The 15,525-nt window shown below is 40.2% G+C and overlaps 1 protein-coding gene across 2 annotated transcripts in view; it reads left to right on the forward strand.

Moving 5' to 3' along the window:
- Positions 1–13,845, forward strand: part of MREG (melanoregulin) — a 67,538-nt gene extending 53,693 nt beyond the window's left edge. For both annotated transcript variants that reach the window (XM_017534954.2, XM_037740779.1), the window contains exons 3-5: positions 11,048–11,138; positions 12,430–12,593; positions 13,159–13,845. In XM_017534954.2, coding sequence (XP_017390443.1) covers positions 11,048–11,138; positions 12,430–12,593; positions 13,159–13,293 — 390 coding nt within the window. In that variant the 3' untranslated portion in view covers positions 13,294–13,845. The remainder of the gene's footprint in view (positions 1–11,047; positions 11,139–12,429; positions 12,594–13,158) is intronic.
- Positions 13,846–15,525: the final 1,680 nt, after the last annotated feature.

Here is a 15,525-nt window from a genome sequence, read left to right on the forward strand (position 1 = left end):
ATCTATCTAATCTATCAGTCATCTGTCTGCCCTTTTTTGCAGATGCCTTGAAATCCTTTTTGACTTTTGTCAGAATACAGAAAATAATATATTGAAAGAGCCTGTAGAAATTAAATTTCTAGAAATTAAAAATTGTATAGTACATTTCTTTTGTGATTGTTTTTAAGAAGTGTCTCACTCTGTCGCCCAGGCTGGAGTGCAGTGGCATGATCATGGCTCACCGCAGCCTCCACCTCACAAGCTCAAGCAATCCTCCTGCCTCAGCCTCTCAAGTTGTTGGGACTACAGGCGTGTACCACCATGCCCAGCTAATTTTGTTTATTTTTTGTAGCGATGAAGTCTCACCGCGTTACCCAGGCTAGTCTCAAATTCCTGGGCTCAAGTGATCCTCCTGCCTTCGTATCCTAAAATGTTGGGATTACAGGCATGAGCCACCATACCTGGTCTGAAAATTATGTAGTGTATTTCTATATAAAGTAAAGAAATTATATGCCGAGCGCGGTGGCTCACGCCTGTAATCCCAGCACTTTGGGACGCCCAGGTGGGTGGATCACGAAGTCTGGAGATAGAGGCCATCCTGGCCAACCTGGTAAAACCCTGTCTCTACTAAAATTAAAAAAAAAAAAAATTAGCCAGGCGTGGTGGTGCGTGCCTGTAGTCCTAGCTACTATGGAGGCTGAGGCAGGGGAATCGCTTGAACCCGGGAGGCAGAAGTTGCAGTGAGCCAAGATAGTGCCACTACACTCCAGCCTGGTGACAGAGCAAGACTCCATTTTTTCCTAAAAAAAAAAGGAAAAAAGAAATTATACTTCTGTGTTCCAGTGGGGAAGGGCAGAAAGTTCCTCTTTATATTGATCTTCTTTGTTGTTACTTTCACCTGTTAGTCTTAGTTCTGCATTTCGGAGCAATTTGGAATAAAAAAAAGGAATCCTTCCATATAGCAACTGCTTAACTTTGAAGGATGTGTATCATATTGTTCAAAGTCCCTAATTCCCAGATCTATGAACTAGGCCACCATGCCATGGGTTCCAAGCATTTCACCATCTCAGTTGCTTTCTGCTTGGCTGCATGGCTGTTCCACATTGCCCAAAACCACGTTCTCAGGTGTTCTATGAAGAGGACATTGATTGCTACTTCTTTTTGAGCAATGCTTCTGTTAATGCAGTATAATCTCATTTGAGTTTTTTGGGGCTGTATTTTCATTCCTATAGGGCAGGGTCCAGGTGCAATTCATTGCTTGTTCAGCCCGGTACTGTGTTTGGTACAGAGTAGGTACCCAATCCATGCAGACTGAATGCCACGTTTTGGGTAGATTTGAAACAGTTGGTTCATCCAAGCCCTTAGCTTTTCTTTCACATGAACTGCTGTGTAGGCAGGTCCCTGCATCTGCTGCTTTGGCTGTGTTGATTTTTTTCAACCTAAGAGTAGGGTGTATTTTTATTTATTTCAAATACATTCTGGCCTTTAGATTTTACTTCACAGGCTTTTTTGTTACATGTTTGAAATTACGATTCCATGTACTAGTAATCCTTTCAACTTATGTGATCTTTGACTTCGTCGAGTCACTGATAAAAATCCGCTTCAACACAGAGCCCCACGGTGCATTACTGGGGACTTTTCTCCAGATTGACAGCAACAGTTTTGTGTACTCTTCAGTAGTGGCAGAGCTACCCTAGTCTGCATTATCCATTTCACATTTCTCTGCGAAAGGCAAACATGAGAGGATTTCTTACTTAGAGGCTGGTGAAAATCCAGATTCCCATCATGTATTATATTGTTTCTCCACCGTATCTGATATTTCCCACCACCTACCAAATGACAGAAAACTAAACTGGAGAAGCAGTCAAGACAATTTTTCTATCTTTTAGATAATCCCTCTTCATTTTAAGTAGAAGCAGCATAAGGTGATGTCAGTTGGTGAAAACTGGGAGGAAAGAGACAGCAGTCATCGTATTCAAATAATTCAGTTTACCAAGAAGCTGCTACTTTCAAGTGAAAATATTTATCTACTATAATTTTTAGTCTGAGATTTAGATGTATGTAATTTTTGTAATGCAGTGTCATCATCATCCCAGCTATATGGCATCTTCTTTTAGTGTGTTGTTTGAGTTGAAATGAAAATGCCCAAAGGATTATATATAGTGCATGGGCACACATGGTAGCTCAATACTTTTCTTTCTTCTTCTTTTTTTTTTGAGACGGAGTCTGGGCATTGTTGCCCAGGCTGGAGTGCAGTGGTGTGATCTCGGCTCACTGTAACCTCTGCCTCCCGGGTTTAAGCAACTCTCTGTCTCAGCTTCTTGAGTAGCTGGGATTACAGGTGTGTGTCACCACACCTGGCTAATTTTTTGTATTTTTTGTAGAGATGGGGTTTCACCATCTTGGACAGACTGATCTTGAACTCCTGACCTCGTGATCCCCCCGTCTTGGCCTCCCAAAGTGCTGGGATTACTGGCGTGAACCCGGCCTAATACTTTTCAATGGTGATGTTGGAAAGAATGACTAGGAAGCAAAAAGTCTTTAGGAATGTTCAGGTTTTAAGTCACATGTTGGAAAATATTGTAATATGGGGGATGGGGCATTTTCTATAAAACAAATGTGTTTATTCCATTTTTGTCTATACCAAATGGTAAAAAAGTCAAAGAAAGAGCCCAAATCGTACATTTTGATACAGACTGATTGCTAAAATATATTATCAAGTAAAAAGTGCAAGATATAATATGCTAGTATGTATGGGGAAAAATGCTGGTAAAATTGGTAACATTAATTACCTGTGGAGAGAACACTGGTGGCTGAGGGGCAGAGCCTTTAGTACTTTTGAATCGTGAATCATGTAAATGTATTACCTTAAAAAATAATGAGTACGGCCAGGCGTGGTGGCTCACACCTGTAGTCCCAGCACTCTGGGAGGCCAAGGTGGGCGGATCACCTGAGGTCAGGAGTGACCAGGTGATCTGCCCACTGACTAACATGGTGAAACCTCATCTCTACTAAAAATACAGAATTAGCTGGGTATGGTGGCCCATGCCTGTAATCCCAGCTACTGGAGAGGCTGAGAATCACTTGAACCCGGGGGGCTGAGGTTGCGGTGAGCTGAGATCGCCTCATTGCACTCTAGCCTGGGCAATAAGAGCGAAGGTCTGCCTCTAAAAAAATAAAATAAAATAAAATAATGAATGCATAAGAAAAAAAGAAGCAGAATCTGAGAAAACAATAATAACTAGTCATTTTTTTTCTGTTTTTTCTTTTTTATAGAGTCTGTGGGCTGTGGAATTTGATGCACTTAGATTTGAGCTCTGGCTTAGCTGCTGTTTGCAGTTGGGCATGCGACAAGTTACATAACTTCAGCAGGGTGTCATCTATAACATTTGAGTAATACTTTTCTGGTTGTTTTTTGTGCGTGTGTGTGTGTGTGTGTGTGTGTGTGCATGCGTGCATGCACAAAGATCAACTACAAAAAGGAACATTTTAGCCTGAGTATGAACATCTTCCTCTTAAGATGGTTTTTCACCATCCAAGAAAGACAAAAGACAAAATCATCTTAATGGTTCGTCTTCAGATGGTGAATAGATTTTAGCTCAAATTTTTCAATCAAAAGTGAACTTTGAACTGGCCATTAGATCCAGAAGAACAGGAGCTACCTCTGAGGAACCTGTCTTCATAAGGGAGCTGAATGGTTTAGCCAATCATAGTTAGGACCTGTTCGCTTGGATCTTTGGAAGAAAGTAGCCAATTAGATGTAAGCCACCTCTTTCCTTTGTTATGGCAACATCTCATGAGAGTCAGAGCTCTGCTCTCTGGACAGAATTCAGGGGAGGCACCATAAAATGAGCCCTGGCTACAGACAAGGGCTGCTGATGTATCTGTGTAATTGCCTAAGACACTCTTGGGACAGAAAGATTGGGATCTAGGCAGAGCCATTAACACTGCATCCTCTATAAGCCCTCTCTAATCCCAGCTAGATAAATCTACGTACTGAAAATTTTCACTGGGGGCGAGGGTGGGAAAATATGAGACTAACATTTTGTGTGGTATCTATATTGTCCTTTATATACTCAACGAGTGGGCTTTGCAACATGAATCTTTCAAATGCAAGGGCCAGAAAAAGAACTCCAGTTGTCTAAACCCAAATGGAATTGGCTCAGATGACAGAGAGTTCCTGAAATAGGTCTGACTGCAGATGAGAATTGACCCATAGGCTTAGGATATCCATAGGCTCTATATCTCTGTGATTCTTTCAAATTTATTCTCTGATTGTTGCCTTTTTGTTTAATCTGGCTCATCTCAGGCTAGTCAAAGTGATGAGGGCATTTCCAGATTTTGTACCTTCATATCACATTGTGCAGGAGAAGAGAAAACACCATTCCTGATTGCTCCAGAAGCTTCATGGATTTCACTGCCTCTCTTTGGCTTGAATTGGTTTACATGCCCATCCCTGAACCAACAGCTTATGCCAGTTGGCTTGGATCATTGGATCGCAAACCTGGAACCCCTTCAAGGGATTCTGATTACATTGGTCTGGGAGGTGAATCCTATGCATGGCTATTTTAAAACATTCCCTGGATGATTCTAATATACAGCCCAAAATGAGTTTACTGGCATAAGCCAATCAGTGTCCACTCTGAGAGCTAAGACTGTAACTGTTATGCAAAGGAAAGTCTGGGTGTACTTAATAGATTGATGGGTGGGGAGAGGGATAACAGACGTTAGCAAAGCAAGCATCATATGACTTGTGGCAAACGTATTAGCTGCCCCAGTGTTCATGTACTTTCTTTCTTCCTTGCCATCAGAACCCAGCTTTTGTTTGGGGCAGAAAGGTGCCAGCCTTAGGGGATGAATCGTGGTTGGTCCAAAGTGCTATTGATAATCTGCTTCCCCACGTTTCCAGCCTCCCTTGCAATGAGATGGGGAGAGAGAGAGAGAGAGAGAGAGAGAGAGAGAGAGAGAGAGAGAGCGCGCGCACAGAGGAAAAGCTAAGTTACTCTTTGTTCATAGAGGGAATATAAAGAAGTTTAAGTTTAAAGTTAGCACATGAGAAATTGGAAGTATCAACCTATTCTTGGAGTTATGGAGTAGCTATCAGAAAAAGAAGAAGACATGTTCAGCAGTAGCTACTTCTGAGGAATTAGACTGGAAGAAGAGGATGAAATGAAAAATGAAAACTTTAATTTTCATTTTATATCTTTCTATTATCTTTGATATTTTATTTCTATATGATTATATTATTTTTATAATTAATTAAAAATAAATTGATCTCTTTTGAAGTTGTTCCTAAGAGTTTAAGATGATTTAAAATATATGTAAGTTGTTTTTAGAGTATATTTCTTTAAGCATATAAGTCACTTTTTTTAAAAGAAATAAAAAGTACTTTTAAACTATCCCATTTATCTACAACCTCAATTATATAGATGATAATCAAATGTTGTGTTTTAATTTTAAAATATGTAATTAACTGGCGAAATTTATACATATTCAACGTATACAACATGATGATTTGATATACGTATACATTGTATGGTGATTGCCACAGTCAAATTAATTAACACATCCATTACCACTCATAAATACCATTTTTGTGTTTGTGTCTGTGTGTGTGTGTATGTGTGTGCGTGTGTGCAGTAAGGACACTTAAAATCATATGAAATTCCAACTAAACAATACAGTATTATTAACTATAGTAATCATATATACACCATGGGGATGTATATCTGTACCCCATGTTCATTGCAGCATGATTCACAGTAGCCAATATATGGAAACAACTTAAATGTCTATGGATGAATGAATGGAGAAAGATAATTTGGTAAATAGATCATAATGGAATACTATTCAGCCTTCACGAAGAAGGAAATCCTGCCACTGTGACAACATGGATGAACCTAGAAGTCGTTGTGCTAAGTGAAATAACACAAGCACAGAAAGACAATTACTGCATGATCTCACTTATATGTAGAGTCTAAACAAAGTCAAACCCATAGAGGCAGAGTAGAGCAGTCATTGCCGGGGGATAGAGGGTAGGGGAAATGGGGAGATGCTGATCAAAGAATCAAATGTTGTTTCAGTTTTATGCATAAGATTGTGATCTGAGGAGCTTTAAATCAGGACTCACGGTCAAGGTCAGCTCCTGGGCATCAAAAGCTGGAGGAGAATTAGCCACTGATGGTGGCAGGACATTCAGTTCTTTTTGCCTTTCATGTTGTTGCCTCAACCTTCTTATCTAGCAGCCCTAATCTGATTTGGCCAACAACTGATGAGGAAAAAAACCCCCAAGAATTCATCTATAAACATCTTCAGTTATTCATTTTCAATTATGTTTTTCAGCTTGACTTGTCCTCAGGTATCTTATGAAATTAGCTCGGTATGTTTTCTTTTGCTGTACCTTTGCTAATTTACCTATTGTTAAAGTTCAGGGCTGTAGCATCACACTGACCACAATGTATTATTTCAGAAATTAAGGAGAAACAAATAAAATATTATTTTAGAAAAAAGACTTTAACTTTTGATGTTTTGTAGCATTGCATTGAAGTCACTTGGGAAGAATATTTAATTGACCTTTAACTGTTGTTTTCAAATTATTTGTTTCAAGCTTAAAAAATAAATAATTACAATTTAAAAATTGGAGAGGGACATCGGAAGACTTGCTCTAATGCTAGGGAGTAGGGGAGTTAGTTTCTTTTTTTCCTTTCTTTTTTTTTTTTTTTTTTTGAGACAGTCTCGCTCTGTCACCCAGGCTGGAGTGCAGTGGCATGGTCTCAGCTCACTGCAGCCTCTGCCTCCCGGGTTCAAGCGATTCTCCTGTCTCAGCCTCCCAAGTAGCTGGGATTACAGGTGTGCGTCACCGCATCCAGCTAATTTTTATATTTTTAGTAGAGACAGCGTTTCACTATGTTGGCCAGGCTAATCTTGAACTGACCTCAGGTGATCTGTCTGCCTCGGCCTCCCGAAGTACTGGGATGAGAGGCATGAGCCACCACGCCCATCCGGGAGTTAGTTTCTTTAGTTGTGGAGAGACGTAATTGGATAAGATTTTTTACATCACTGATTTTCATTTGGTGCATTTCGATCTGTATTAGCTTGTTCTCACAGTGCTATAAAGAAATACATGAGCTGAATAATTTATGAATAAAAGAAGTTTAATTGACTCACAGTTCCACAGGCTATGCAGGAAGCATGGCTAGGAGGCCTCAGGAAACTTACACTCACTGCAGAAGGATGAAGGGGAAGCAAGCACTTTCTTCACATGGCATCAGGGGAGGGAAGGAGAGAGAGAGAGAGAGAGAGAGAGAGAGAGAGAAGCGGGAAGCGCTGCATGCTTTCAAACAACCAGGTCTCCTGAGAACTCTATCACGAGACAGCACCAGGGGGATGGTCCTAAACCATTAGAAACCACCGCCATGATCCAGTCACCTCCCACCAGGCCCTGCTTCAACACGTGGGGATCACAATTCGACATGAGATTTGGGTGGGGACACAGAGACAAACCATCTCAAGATCCTATTCTTTGGAGTCATATGTTTAAGAGGAATTTAGATTCTCCTCTTACCAATCATTTAATCAAGTGCCTATTCTTAGTTAAAATTCTACCAATGCTTCTACTGGCTTTAGAGCTTTAAATTTTCCATAAAATTTCCAGATCCATTCATGTATGATTATTCATGATTATCCTGTCAAAAGAAGACTAATAATTTGGAAGTATGACATCCGTAATTTCATTCCACTAATTTTCATAAGCACCTGTCATGTGCAAGTTGTCCCCAAACCATGGTAGGGGAAGGTGGGATGCAAAGACGCATCAGCTGTGGAGCCGTCCTCAGCAGATCTTTAATCTCCTATTGATTATGAGTTATGTGTTGCTTCCCCAACAAATGTTTTATCAGAGTAACAGACACTGAAACTGAATGAATTCATATAACATTCATTGTTGTTATTTAGGAATAGCAAAATGACTAATAGATGGACAGCAGGAAGGGAAGGATGTTTGAAAAGTCCAACGCCTGGATGATCCAATGATATATGAGTCTCTGAAAAATGGAGATTTGGCTGCACTTAGAACAAGGCCTAAGACATCAGCCTAAGGAGCTAAAAGAAAAATTGGTGGAGACCTTTAACTAAGTTGGCGAAGCCACCTAGTGGTTTGTTTCATAAGTTAAAGTTGTGTGAACCTAAGCGGCAACTCATCCATGGATTGAGTGAGTCTCTAACCAAGTGTGACGAAGAATCTGGTCACTTTTCATGAAGTCCAAAAAGCGAGGCCATTTTCATTGAGAATAAGCACAGTGTGGCTCTGCCTAATATTTAGTTTATTTTACTGCCATCTCTTTATTTAAAAGGAGTTAAGGCAACTTACATGAAAGTATAGTGAGATAAGACAAACTAGAATAATACAGGAAAGAAAGAGGAAAATATGAATAAAGACATAAAAAGTAGCCAGAAATGGAAGTGATTAAAAAAATGCTTGTGAAATCCTGTATATTTTTTTTCATGAAAGGACTTGAAATTTTCAGGCATAAGTGGAATTAGATCAGTTATAAAATTTACAATGTCCAGAAAGATGAATGATTTTTAGGAACGATAAAACCATTTGATACTTAGAGCAGATAAATTTTTATTCTGGAGATCCTCACAAATTGGATACTGAATAATGTAATGTTTCGTGTCTACATGCTCATGGTAGAAATAATTCTGACTCCTGAAGGACTATTTCTTTTCTTTCTCTTTTTTTTGAGACGGAGTCTCACTCTGTTTCCAGGCTGGAGTGCAGTGGTACGATATCGGCTCACTGCAACCTCCGCCTCCTGAGTTCAAGTGATTCCCCTCCCTCAGCCTCCCAAGTAGCTGGGACTACAGGCATGTGCCACCACGCCCAGCTAATTTTTTGTATTTTAGTAGAGATGGGGTTTCACCATGTTGACCAGGATAGTCTCGATCTACTGACCTCGTGATCTACCCTCCTTGGCCTCCCAAAGTGCTGGGATTACAGGCGTGAGCCACTGTGCCTGGCTCTTTTTTTTTTTGACAGAGTCTCACCCTTGCCCAGGCTGGAGTGCAGTGGTACGATCTCAACTCACTGCAACCTCTGCCTCCTGGGTTCAAGCGATTCTTCTGCCTTGGCCTCCTGAGTAACTGGGATTACAGTCGTGCACCACCACCCCCAGTTAATGTTTGTATTATTATTATTATTTAGTAGTGGTGGGGTTTTGCCATGTTGGCCAGGCTGGTCTCGAACTTCTGACCTCAAGTGATCTGCTCACCTCTGTGTCCCAAAGTGCTGGGATTATAGGTGTGAGTCAGTACTCCTGACCTAGGATTGTTTCTTAATTGTGCTACACTGATTTGGAGGAGCATGTGGACCAACCTCCACTTAAAGGGCTTGCATTAACTCGTTTGATCCTCACAATAAGCCCATGAGGTAGGTAGTTTTATTATCCCCATATCGCAGATGAGGCACAGTGAGGTTAAGAACTTCTCTGAAGTCAGGCTGTCAACAAATAGCTGGGATTCAAATCCAGACACTCAGGGTCAGCACCCACAGTATTTTCCAATATGCTATACTGAGTGGCCGAGTAAGTATAAGGTCCATCCAATGAAGACAGCAGTACTTGAGTTTTTTCCTCTACAAGTTATGTACTGTGTGGGGGATTAGATAGGTATGCTTTAACATCATGTTAAAGATAAAGTCAGGGTTGTATATTTCTTAGATGACTTAGTTAACTTCACCCTCTTCTAAGGTCACAGACTTTGTCCCTGACCCCAATCACCATGCACTTGTGCACATGCATATTCAACATGCCTTTGGTCAAAAAGAAGAAAACCAGGAAAGAGCGTTCAAACTTGCCACTTCCTGACTTCTAGAAAATAGCTGAATGCCCATGTCCTGCTGATGGCATATCCTCAGATTCAAGATCTAAAATGCAGTCATAACAAAACACAATTTGTTTAGCTAGCTTTTCTTTTTCAAAGTGGTATCTATAAACCTTTGTGAATGGCAGCTAAATAGGTTTTTCTTAACCAGTCACGAGTTGATTAGCAATAACCATGGCAAGCCTTGAACAGAGGAATAATGGCATCATTGAAACATTTTCAGTTAGAGGAGTCTAAATATCATATAACTTGAGTTCTAAATTGAGCATTTAAAATGATGTTCTTTTGAGCTGTGTGTTAGTTGTGTGGTTAATGTCCTTGCTAAGAAACAGTAAAAGGTATATTCTATAAAATGACTGCTTCATAGTGACAAGGCTCCTTAAAAACAAATTTCTATGACATTTTAAAGGCATACTTATCCCAAGGAGGATTATAATGCTCCTAAAAGATTCAAGTTCTATATTGGGACATGGATGGCTCTCTATACATAGGACTGATAAAGAACTTTAGTCAGTTGATAAAGTTGAATTTGTGACAGATTCATCCTTTCCAGGGAATATAAATAAAAAACTATGTTGCTGAGATATGGTGAAGAAAACATTGCCCAGGAATCAAGAAACTTGGGATTTTCAGGTCTACTTTATTCTGATAACAAAGGGAGACCTAGATTTGTGTGTGTGTGTGTGTGTGTGTGTCAGTTTCTTATGAACTTTGAAGCCAGACTTGGGTTCAAATACCTATTCTGATACCTATTACCTGATGACATTGGGTTAGTCAATGAAGCTCTTTGGGCCTTAGTTACTGTATCTATAAAATGGCTTTAATAACGTATAGATTTTATTATTTTTATTCATCAATCTTTATAACACTCTTAAATGGAATATTTATCATTGTTAACTCCACTTGACAAGTGAGATCATTAAGTTGAGAGAATATGTAATGTGAAGTGTTGAAGTGAGAGAATTTATTCAAGGTGCCATATCACCTGGTGCACATCAGATCTCCAGCAGTGGTAGCCTACAGTATTCCTATCGACAATTGCATCCATCTCCTTCTCTTCTCTTAGGCATGCTTTGAAGATTAATAAAAGAGAAGAACCATATGTTTAAGTCACACAAAGTTTAGGAATGAGATAGAGGTTTAAGCCAAGGGGTGTAAATAAAACTAAACTTTTATTTTCTTACAGGAGTGGCAGAAACTCAACTACGATATCTATACCCTGCGGCAGATTCGAAGGGAGGTAAGAAACAGATGGAAGCGCATCTTAGAAGATTTAGGTAAGTCTGAAAGAGATTGTGAAATGGTAAAAATAACTAGTTGTTATCATTATTGTTCAATTTCTCCACCTTAGTTTTTATAAAAGGAATGTCGATAATTGACTAATTAAGGCTACTGTGTACTAATTATTTTCCCAATCTTGCTCTTACATCCTCATGCATAAATGCCTGATGTTTCTATTGTCACCAGTCCATGTCTTCAGGACACACTCTGCCATGTGTTACTCCATCTGTCCCCAGTATAGGGTACACAGTCCAGTGCAGTCATATGAGCACTACCATTTACTTTTTGGCATTGTACATTAATTTAATTAGATGGGGGTGTTGGCCACTTAGTCATTGCTTTGCAAGATGACGCAGGTTGGGAGAAATATTGTTTCCAAGACAGACAGCAAAACTCAGTGTAGAATTTCAGAAGAAATACGGAAAGAAAAGCTTCGAGGTTGGGAAAAACACTTGTGCCATTAGGGTAGATGTCTGCCCTAATCACTAATGGTTAATAATAATGATTTTTCTCAGTTCTCCCAGGAATTTTGATACAATAAATGTGGCCCCCACATTATAAAATAATCCTGCTTCAATGTTTAAAAAGTGAATTTATCAGTTCTGAAGTCCATGATCCTTTTGCTTTGAAAGAGAATGTGACATCTTGGCATCATAGCTTTTCAAGCCTGGGGCACCATGTAACTGGTCTCTATGGCTTTGGTTGGCATGCAGTGGGATGGGTTGGGACCTCTGCCCTCTTTGCATGTCCAGTATTGTTATGAGATAATTTTTTTTTTTTAAAACAATGTAAGTTACTCCAAGTAGGTTTAAGTCTTTGAGTCTTCATACTTTTGGGTAAGTGATTTTTACCAGCCGATCATATTACCCTGAGGAAGGAAATCTAGGTTTGGAGAAGGAGTGTCTGGAGGGAACCACATTGCAGATGGGGAGGCAGGTAGGAATTCTGGGGACAGAGGGAAGGTATAGAGTAGGGAAGACAGGAAAGGGCTTCAAACCAGAAACAGGGTGGCAAGCAGCCAGTGGATGAGTATCTGAGGCTCTGAGGGAAACGTTTTCAAAGAGAAAAAAAATGCCAAAAGAATTTTAATTAAAGGTCCTGCAAGTCACAGGGATCTGGGAGGCAGCACATGGCGTAGAGCCTTTGGCTTCAGTTTTTTGATGCTTGATGCTTGATGCTTGCACAGAATCCACATGGGTCTGATCACATTCTCCTGCAGGGACCATATTGAAGGACACTTGTTAATTTGGGACCACTTTATATGAGCGGTAACTTTTTCTACCTTAGGTTTTCAAAGGGAAGCTGATTCTCTGTTGTCAGTGACTAAACTCAGCACCATCAGCGATTCCAAAAACACAAGGAAAGCTCGAGAGATGTTGTTAAAACTGGCTGAAGAAACCAATATTTTCCCAACAAGTTGGGAGCTCTCAGAGAGATATCTCTTTGTTGTGGTGAGTGGATGCTCTTTTTTTAATCTGCCCTAATTTTGCTTTAAATGTTTGCCTTTTTAAAAACTATTCACTATCCTCCTTATTCCAATGCCACCGTCACTATCGCATATGAGGTGGAAGATGCTGGCATTATATGCACTGGTTCCCAATGGCCCGCAGCATCAGATTCACCTGAAGAGCTTTAGAAGTTCAGATTTCTGTATCACACCTGGACCTGCTGAGGCTTGGGTTCCAGCTCAAGAGTTTGTATTTTTCAGCGAGTTCTGCTGTGTAGTCTATTTTCTGAACAATTTGTAGGTCAAAGAGATGTGAGAAGTATTGTTTATATAACCTATAAGACTAACAGATAATCTGGAAAGACTCTAAGGAGTGGGGGAATGTTTCTTGGAAAATGTAAGTAAAGGATTAAGGTGTGTCTCTACATTTGTTAGGAATAAATTAATAAACATCTTAGTTGCTCATGGTCATTTCCAGGGTGGGTTTTGTTGTAGTTACACTGATTTTTCCCACCAACGTGTCTTGTTTTCTATCTCACCAGCAGTTTCTTTGTCGTTTGTTTTTGCAGGACCGTCTCATTGCACTTGATGCTGCAGAAGAGTTCTTTAAACTTGCTCGTCGAACTTACCCCAAGAAGCCCGGGGTTCCATGCATGGCAGATGCCCAGAAAGAACTGCACTACCTTCCATTTCCAAGTCCCTAAAGGAGAGGCTCAGGGGCGGAATGGCAATCTTCCATGAGGACTTAATAGTCAACCAAAGTTGGACAATTACACGTAGAAGAAAGTGAGCAAATAGAGAGTCTGCTGAGTGAAACATGGTTCTGAATTCTACGAAAATGTAAGGTCTTTAATCTGAGGACCCTACTTTATGAATTGTGCAGGCGGCACTGAAACACCCTGCAATCTCACATTTAGGAAGAAAGTTCAAGAATTGGTCAGATGAATGGTTCACAATGGGTGGTTCCATTCCAAGAGCCCATTGCTCCAGCTTTGGTTTTGGTTGTACCATAATCTCAGATCATTAATCTTACTGAGAGAGTGGACTATTTCAGTTAGTAAAACGATATGATTAATAGAGAGAGCTATCATTGAGCCAGCCCAAAAATGGATTACCAATTTTAAATAATTATTATAAAATGTATGCTAACCCAAAAATAATGCTAGGCATGATGTGACCTCTCTGATTTGGTCACCTTGTAGAACCTTGGAGGGTGTCAGGTCATCGCTTTGAGTACCAGTTATGATTATTCAGAAGTACAGATGTATCAGATGTTAGAAATGACAAGGAGTGGCCAGGCTCAGTGGCTCACGCTTGTAATCCCAGCCCTTTGGGAGGCCAAGGCGGGCGGATCACGAGGTCAGGAGTTCGAGACCAGCCTGCCTGACATGGTGAAACCCTGTGTTTACTAAAGATACAAAAATTTGCCAGATGTGGTGGCACGCACCTGTAATCCCAGCTACTCAGGAGGCTGAGGCAGGAGAATCACTTGAACCTGGGAGGTGAAGATTGCAGTGAGCTGAGATTGCACCACTGCATTCCAGCCTGGGTGCCAGTGTGAGACTGTCTCAAAAAAAAGAAAAGAAAAGAAAAGAAATGACAAGGAGTGTTGCTCAAAAGGGAGTTCCAAAGAGGATGACCCCCAAATGGAACTTCCTACAGCTGCATTTAAAGAGTTCTGTGTTCATGTGTGGTACATGCATTTTAAATTTCCAACATGATTTATATGTGGTTCTCTCATCTTTGCATATTGTCCATTTTTATTCCAAAAGCCCTTGGGATTTCTTTTCTTTTCTTTTTTGAGATGAAGTCTCCCTCTGTTGCCAGGCTGGAGTGCAGTGGTGTGATCTCGGCTGACTGCAACCTCCGCCTCCCGGGTTCAAGCAATTCCCCTGCCTCAGCCTCCCGAGTAGCTGGGACTATAGGCGTGTGCCACCACGCCCAGCTACTTTTTTGTATTTTTAGTAGAGACAGGATTTCACCAGGTTAGCCAGGTTGGTCTCCATCTCCTGACCTCGTGATCCACCTGCCTCAGCCTCCCAAAGTGCTGAGATTACAGGCATGAGCCACCAGGCACGGCCAAGCCCTTGGCATTTTATCTGGGATAGCATCTGTAAATGGAAACGTTTGACCTCTGCTTTCTTCTCTTGTCTTTTATCTGTTTCTGGTTCATTGGCTGGGAGTTGCACCTGTGGGGGACCCCTCATGCAGACTTGCACATATGCAGGGAGTGTTGCATTGACGATCTTTGCTGGACGTTCTTCTGTTCAGAAGATAATTTTCAAAGGGAGCAATGCTGCGAATGCAGCTTGCTTCTCCCTACGGATTCAGAAGCCCAGCTTCAAAAGTTACTTGCCACTTAAGCAAGGAACTTATGAAGAGATCCCGGTTCATGTTACTGAAAAGACTTTAGGGATTTGTAGGATTAATCCATAGATTTCTGAGAATAATGACAATATTTCTATTTTTACAGATTTTGCACTTCTGAATTCAGGTTAAAAACTAACTTGTATTTAGTCTGCTTAGAGGACTTGAAAATTTTTATATTCTGATGAGCTTTTTGGTAGCATTCACAATGTTTAAAATATTTCATAGACGAGAACCATGTTCTCCATTTATGAATGCATTTCAGACCAATTTAACTGCTGTGTTTCAGGAAAATTCTTCCTAGTTTAATAAGTCAGCTAAAAGTTTTATTTTTTATATTTAATGCTTAATCTTTGTCTCGTGTTATTTAAAATTAGCCTGCAGATATTTTCCCTCATTTCTGTAGGCTCTTCCAAGATAAACATTCAAACAATGAAACAAACAATAAAATAAACAACAACAAAAAAAATGTAAGGATGTTGTATCGTTTTAATCTCTGTCTCAGAATTTGTGTTTTGTCTTTCTGCCTTTTTCATGTCAAAGTGATGAGATTATTTGCATCTATGGAG

Source organism: Cebus imitator, unplaced genomic scaffold (genome assembly GCF_001604975.1).
Source record: "Cebus imitator isolate Cc_AM_T3 unplaced genomic scaffold, Cebus_imitator-1.0 Scaffold89, whole genome shotgun sequence".
Classification (NCBI taxonomy): domain Eukaryota; kingdom Metazoa; phylum Chordata; class Mammalia; order Primates; family Cebidae; genus Cebus; species Cebus imitator.